General features: G+C 38.3%; 1 protein-coding gene across 4 annotated transcripts in view; it reads left to right on the forward strand.

Annotated features, from left to right (window-relative positions):
• The window catches only part of EPHA7 (EPH receptor A7), a 165,813-nt gene extending 158,693 nt beyond the window's left edge, over window positions 1-7,120 (forward strand). For all 4 annotated transcript variants that reach the window (XM_015621678.2, XM_015621674.2, XM_015621673.1 and 1 more), the window contains one exon: window positions 3,342-7,120. In XM_015621678.2, coding sequence (XP_015477164.1) covers window positions 3,342-3,537 — 196 coding nt within the window. In that variant the 3' untranslated portion in view covers window positions 3,538-7,120. The remainder of the gene's footprint in view (window positions 1-3,341) is intronic.
• Window positions 7,121-7,934: the final 814 nt, after the last annotated feature.

A 7,934-nucleotide genomic window follows, 5' to 3' on the forward strand; every position in this document is an offset into this window, starting at 1 on the left:
ATACATATATATATATATATATATATATATATATATATAATAACGTTTTCTGAAGTGGTTGCATGATATTTAAGGTTGAATTTTCAAGTATAAATTAAGAGACCTTCGCTTTGGCTACCACAGAAACAGAAGCTTTGCTAAGCCAGATATCTTAGCAAAGACTTACATATCTGCAAATGTGTCACTGAGCCATTGCAGCATACTTTTGCAAAACAATATATTATATTTGGCAGTGCTTAGACCATAAGTTCTATTGTGTTGTTGCTGTTGTTTTTGATTTAAAGCCTTTTGGTGATGGTATCCTTGTTAGCTAAGGTCAGGGAGCAATAGTAAGCAGATGAATATGATGTAAATTGGTAGAAGATGTTTTCTGCAAGTAGGGAGATATCTCACTGAGATGACATCCAGCTGTTACTTGGCTCACTCTCTCTCCTGTTTTTACTATAAATGCCAGAACAAGACAACAGACTGACTCCACTCATGCTTATTGATAGCTGAACCATGGCTGTCCATGGTTCAGGATGCTGATGGATGGACATGTAATACCTGTCTGGCATCCTTATGCATAAGGCTCACCTTATTTTTTTTGTGATTTGATGAAAGGCCTACTTTTATGGAACTTCTGCAAATGTTATATATCTCTTGGGTGAGAAAGGCATAGAAAGACTGACTCTACAGTACTGGGCTGTGGGAAGGTGTTACAAAAAGGCCAACATGATATTTTCAGCCTCTGTGTAGGAAAGGAGAGACTCGTATATTGGTATTCAAATGTTGCCAGACACTTTGAGATGCAGCTGCTTGCCTGGGAAAAGGTTGGTTAGGGTAAGCCTAGTCCAAAATTACCTCTTAAATTACTTTCTGCACTGTACAATCCCTTCCTTTCCTGATGCACCTTTCCTTGTCAGAAATCCCTTTCTTCTTCCTCTGAAAATCTCGTATTTCTGTGGGTGTGAGGAGACTGTTGTTCTGAGTTAAATGGAGATTTTTCTTGGAAGACATTGAGTGGCCTTCTTTTCCCAGAAGAGCTAGTATCTCGGTCTGTAGGCAGCACACTTTGCCATATCATTCTGACTCTGCTCAGCTATTAGATGAAGTGCATGTGATCTCTTTGATCCTTCTTTACATGTATCTCCTGTTGAAAGGATGAATTTAGGCATCTAATTTCAGAGAAGTTTAGGGGCTGTGAATCCCTGACACATCCTGATTTATTGTCGGGATACATGATGGCTTACCAAGGACAGTTGGAGAGCTAGCTCTCAATGGAGTTTCCTTTATGTGGAAGTTACAATGTGGGTAGTAACTTTTTGCATGCTTGCTCTCATTATTGATTCCAGATAATGGCTTTGGCATGTACCAGAGACTGGATAAATAAGTACTAAATCCAACCACACAGATGTAGCAACCAAGAGCTGAAGTGATCCTCACTTCAGAGGCTTTATCTACTGTCTTTGACTGACCTTCAGTTTCTTCAAACCATTTCGAGTTTCCATCTTTTTCAGGGGAGACAGACTGTCTAATTCAAATCTGGGATGAGATGGGGCAGCGCGGCAGCTAGAAACGAACCGTTACGATAAGGAAATTTTCTCACTGAATTGCCATGTGTTGCACAGGGATCCTCATCTCTCATTTGTTGCTGTTTCATACTTGCTAGCTTGCTCCTGGGCTCTGCTCTGGTGAAGCTGGGCAGTGAGAACTAGTGGCAGGCCAGAGTAAAGCTGTGCCACAGCCCAGGGTGGCCCTGTACCCTATCCTATCTCATGAATCTCTTGATCTGCAGACCTTTTTAACCAAAAACTATCAGGAGAGAGAGAGCCAATTCAAGTATAACTTGAGGTTTTAAATACCTATGCATCAAAGTGCCATTTTTGACTACCATTCACCTTTAGCTTTGAATAAATTCACATGTCAATCATTTTTACTAATTCAAAGGCTTGTCTTCAAAATACTAAAAGAACCTATCAGAGTAAAAAAGTTCTTCCTGTTTGAAATGATTTCTCCTCAGAGTGCCTTTTTGATGAATTCCTTTCTCATGCATTCCATGCATTACTAGGGCTTCAAAGTGCAGGTGCAAAAAAGCCTAATAGAAATGAGATTTAGCTTAGTTAATACCTTCCCTTCATGTAAATTTAGTCCCTAGGACACTTTACTAGAGACAGAGGAAAACTTTCTGTCATTCCATCGGATTGCTTCCTCTAGCTCTTCTTTTTGTTTGTTAAGCCTCAGATATTATGGCTATTAATAATATCAGATTCTCCTCTCAGTTTATCATAAAACATCTGCTCCCATTTTTTCCGGTTTGGTGACAGAGATGTATGGCATGAAATGATGTGTTAATATCTCTCGTCTCTTGAATGAGTCTCTTCCCTTTGATTCACACTGTTAAATAATCTATTCCATGTGCTGTAATGACAGATACTACTTTGGAATCAGCTGTAAGAATATTGGTTGGTATAGCAGGGGGACATTCCTCTGCTGGTTTGTTTTTCTTTAGTATTACTCTTGCATTGGCTTGTCTCAATGTCTATAACAAATTGCTTTTCTCCCAGGAATTTTCAGATAATTTACTTAAGAGATTTCTAGCCATATGTAAAATAATTTCCCTTCAGTCCTGGCCTATGTCCATCAGTGCTAAAGCTATATTGTTTAGAGATTTCATAAGACTAGTCTGTCACTAAATGTACAGTAAAATCCACATCTTATTCTTGCCTTTTCTAAGCTCTGGGTTTGTTTTGTTGGGGCTTTTTTAGCACCGCAAGTAACATAAATATTGTCTTCAGGTGCCTAATATCATATAATGACTGACATGAGTCAGTTAAAATGTTTCATAAGATTCTTCAGCCATACTAAGAGCTTCTGATAATATTGGGCTAAGGGAGAGTCTACTTTCATTAGCTTACATACTAGAATCTATCTACCTTGTGTATGCTTTTTTAATTAAGCAGAGTTAAATTGAACACACCCATTCCACCCTTGTCCTGCTTCTCTGTTTTAAACACTTATTTACATCTTCTCCCAGTACTTAATTTTATACCCTAATCCCCATCTGAAAAACTGCACCTCATTCATTTCCTTTGTTTCCAGTACTGAAGTTGTCAAGTATAACCCTGTGGCTCATTGAGATCCAACGTGAAACACAACTACATTTCCTTCATATTAGAGGTGTTTGCTTGGGAATTTTTGATTTTATTGGTGTTTACCTAGATGGTCAATGAGCATTTTTGTCAAATAGTGGTGTATACATGGCAATGAAAATGATAGTGTAATTTGCCTCTATTACTTCCTGATATCAGGATTCTGCTGCACTGCAAATTTCATATCTGTTGTTATTATTTGTTTGACAGAATCAAAAACATGCCAGGTGCTTTGCAAAACAGAGAACAAGAAAAATCCCTTTCCAGAAGAGATGACAGCCTGAATAGACATGGCATAATGGCAGGAGACAAAGGAAGCAGAAAGGGGAAGCAAAACAAGAGTTATAACCATAAGATCATGAGATTGGTTTGGAGGCACAGTGAACGCTATGAGGCATTTTTTTAAAGCCCATAAGGACTGTAGTTGGGATTAGAGAATGGAAATGTAGAAAAGAAGCATGGAAAGGAATGGAGAAGAAGGGAGGAACAGACTGGCAACAGGAGGAAGAGTAAACAGAGGTGTATGGGAGAGGCCAGAACACACATCTGACAAACTGAGGATTATGACTAATGACAAGAATGAAAGACCACATCTGAAGAGCATGATGATTTCAGGAGGATGGCGAAGCAGGACATGGCGATGCTGCTAGGGAGAGAAGAGCCAGCAAAGCTGCCCTGGAAGCCTGCCCTGGAAGCTCCTCACGCTAACATAACCCTGCTTCCCCATCTTCTTTCTAGCTCCCCTCTTATACATAAAATATGTATATAGAAGAGCAAAGGAGAAGGAGAAGCTAAATAAACTTTTCAAAGATCGTGCTGGGGAAGAAGTTTAAGCTGGGATGATACAGATTTACTCCTACTGATACTGCTCGTGGTAGCAAGAGGCAGAGAGCATTCTGTTAGTCATACTCCTGCAGATGAATACATGTGAGTCTTTGCCTCTGCCTACAAATAGGCCATGTTGAGAAATACTCAGCAAAATCGTAATACTCCAGCCAATCTGGGACATTTTAAAATGTCCTTTCATTCCAGAACAGAAAGAAGCAGAAATTATATCACTCACAGTGAAATGGAAACAGGAAAGAAGAATATTTTAACAGGTTTTTTTTTAATGCTGAAAATAATAATTTCAGTATTACAGAAAAATGTAAGGGGGATTTTACTCATTGTGAAAAAAATACATTTTATAGCTTTTCATGAAATTTCTGATAAAATTGGGAAATATTTTAATTACATAGGACTGGTTCTTCTGTTGGTTTTTTTGGGGTTTTTTTTTAGAAAATGGATATTTTTAAAAGGAAACAGGAAAATTGCCGTGTTCGGTCTGTCAGACATTTTAAAATACCCTGATTTCCAAGGTAAGAATTCTTCAGGGGTAAGAAAGCTGAAAAGTGGCCAGTCTAATCTCTTCCTCACTTCCTTCTCCTCTGCTTCTGTGATCAGACATGTCTAATGATTAGTCTTCAAAGAGCAAAGCCAGTTTCTATGTCTCCCTGAGAAAAGGCATTTTGCCAACTACTTTAAGAATTTTTAACTGGATCTACTTACAGGAAGTCGCATTTTTGCTGCCGACTATGTCTCCACTTAAATCCTCCTCAAAGCTCTTCCATTTTGCCTGGAAAGGTTTATCAGAAAGCATGCTGGAAAGGCTCAGATCTTTCTGTCTCCAGTGAAACTGTTTCTGAACATAGTTATAGCTTAGCAGATGTACTGGTATGACAGTTTGAGAGACTACTGCTGTTAATGAAGTATTCTATTACTTTGGCATATATAGACACTTCTCACTTGGTACTTCTGACTGCAAAGTGTTGATGTTTAGGCTATTATAAGTACTTGCGCATTATAATTTTTTTGTAAGTTTTAGAGGACAGAACTGGGTAAATTTTTCTTCTCCTTCAGGGTAACACAGCTTTTCATGGCTCATTCATCTTGAATGTACACCAGAGTGATTTCGAGTTGGATGTTGTGACACCTTATCAATATGACGTCCATTTTTATTTTCTTCTAGCAGTGGAATGATTTAAGTAGTGTCTCATGGAGACAGTGCCCTCATTTAAGAATATCTTTGTGACTCTGGATAAGATTCTAATAATTTGTCTGAGTGAGAAGGAGGCAACTGAAAGTCATTGCTGAGATATTACCAAAAATCCTTAATTGGTTGGATTTGTCTGTCATTTTCTTGAAGATTTTGGTAAATGGTGGCTTATTGGGTTCTCAAATGCCAGCAATGGCCAAGCACTTTCTTTTAATTTTCTTCAATTTGAACTTTGCTTAAGTTAATTAAGGTTTTGTCATCTCAGGGTACCATTTTAGCAATGAGGTTTACAAGACCTTCTCTGTCAATGTAAAAACTTGGGCTACTAAAGAACATACAAGGTATAGACAGTAAACTCAATGCTCAGCAGTGCTTGAAGAATGATTCCCACCTCAGTAATTTCTCTCCATTGTTATTGAAATAATACTGGGTTTAAATCCCATAACCATGGAGTCAATTTACCAAAATCTTCCCTGCCTAAATTATTCTTCAATTAAATGTAGTTTAAAGTTTTATAATAGTCCACCTATCATTAAAAAAATGGGACTGCAAAGTAGTGTCATAGTATCACCCCACAATACAGAGTTTTTACATATCACTTTTACATATTTGAAAGAAATCCATTAACTCAGTTGCATACAACTTTTTGCAATAAGAGACACAGCATAAAGCAATATCAAAACATAGGTAATACTTCTAATTTTATTCAGCCAAGCTCCAGATTTTGCATAATTTTGCCACTGCTTCTGGCATGATAGCAGATATGGAGGCTATCCATACCTACCTTTTGGTGCTGAGAGGATTCAGCTGCGTGGCACCTTACCACCCTCTGCTACCAAAAAAATAATAAAATAAAATTTCCACTGGGAAAAGTGGCATAACCTCTGGGAAATGAAGTTTAACCTACCTTCTGCATTCAGACACTGAACTGGGTGCATGATTTGGGAAGGGATTTAATACCAGCTACCTCAGTAGCCACAAGGTGTTACAGGAAAAAAGATTGAAAAAAACCCAAACTATTATGATGCATTCTGAGACTGAAGGACAGCATGGTTATTTTGCCTATGTATTAATTTCTAACCTTGCCTACACTTCTCACAATCCTTCCCTGATGTTGTCTGTCAGCTTTTTCAACAAGACACCTGGTTGTGCATAAAGTAAGAGTAGCTGCACCGACTCAAGCCACAAGCCCGCAGTGTAGCTGGCTGTGTGCCTTGCTAGGAGTACAGTCCTAAGGCCTCCACTGATCCCTGCAGATTAGGGACACCTTCAGCTGTTGACTTCCAGACATCTTCAGGGCTCTACATCCAATATGTACAGTTCAAATGCTTCCCAGATCAGGGCGGTGCACTATGATGAGTAGTCTGAATTTGTCCTGTATTCTGTGAATTTACTTCCTTCTTCTGTCAGTCTTCTCTCCCTGTCTTGCCCTTCTTTCTCCTGAAGTAAAATGACCAGGGCCGCATGAATTATTCAACATAAGAGTGTATGATGTATTTATACAGTGATATAGCGATACAGTGTATTTATACAGTGATATATATATATATATATATATATGTTTTCTATTTTGTTTACAATTTATTTCTTAATCATCCAAATATCCTGTTTCACATTTTTACTTGATACTGGGTGCTTGACTTGATGTTTTCAGAGAGATGTCTGATGTTAATTCCTTACTTTTTTCTTCTCAAGCAATAGTTAATTTGTAGTCCCTGCCTGTGTGTGTATAGTTAGACTTATTTACCTCTTGTTCAGTTCTTTCTGTTTTATCAGATTTCATCACTCCTTCATGGCCAAGGGCATTGAAAATTGTGAAATCATTTTGCAGTTCTTTCCTGGCAGTTCCTTACTGATTTAACTTATAAAAAACATTTTGTATCAAACTTTCTCATCTGACAGTTCTTAGATATCACATTTCCCTTTAATACTAATAAAAGTACTTTTGCTTAAATCCTTTGTTTTATTTCATGCTTCAGTCCAGGAATCTTTGCATACACTTAAGTGCCCACTTACTGTAATTCACTTCTATGTTTTTAAGGTTGGGGGAGGGAAGACTTCAAACTATTGTCATTTATGTTTTATTAACTGGAAACCTTAAAAGTAGATTTTAGACCTTCTTATTGCCTTCTGGTTCTGACAGAGTGGTTATACAACCTTCAGAGTGAAAAATTGCTAAGGGCTAGATCCTTAAACTGCGTCTTGGAATGCCTTTAGCCTCTTAGATGTCCTGTCTCCTTGCAAAAGCTGTAAACCCATATTAGTCATATCCCCCTACACTAAAAGAGAAAATCTGCGTGTTAAGCAACAACTTCCACCAACTCTTTCATACTGAGCAGGGAACAGTCTGAGTGATCAGAAGAAACATCCAGATGTGGTGAATTAAACCAGGGAGTGATGTACTGATACTGGTATATTTTCAACACTGCATTACTCATGTAAAACTGTAAAGTAACTGTAAAGTGCTGTTCCGTAAGACTTTCAGTGTCTCTCCCACAGCAGCTGCTTCTCTTGTTGATTCCACCATTTCCTGCAGTGAGCTCTAGAACCAAACTACAATGCTGAGGTCATAATCCCCCTTCCTCTCTAGCCCACTGAATGTTGAACTCTCAGGGTTAGGCAACAACTGAGTGGACTTGACTTGACCCTGTCAGCATGAGTGCTCAAAGCTGTGTTTAGCCACTTCTGTCTTAGTTCAAGTCTAAGCTGGGGTCTAAGTTACAACAGCAGAGAAAGAAGTGACAATAATTTAATTCCCAGCTTTGCAG

Source organism: Parus major, chromosome 3 (assembly GCF_001522545.3).
Source record: "Parus major isolate Abel chromosome 3, Parus_major1.1, whole genome shotgun sequence".
Lineage (NCBI taxonomy): Eukaryota > Metazoa > Chordata > Aves > Passeriformes > Paridae > Parus > Parus major.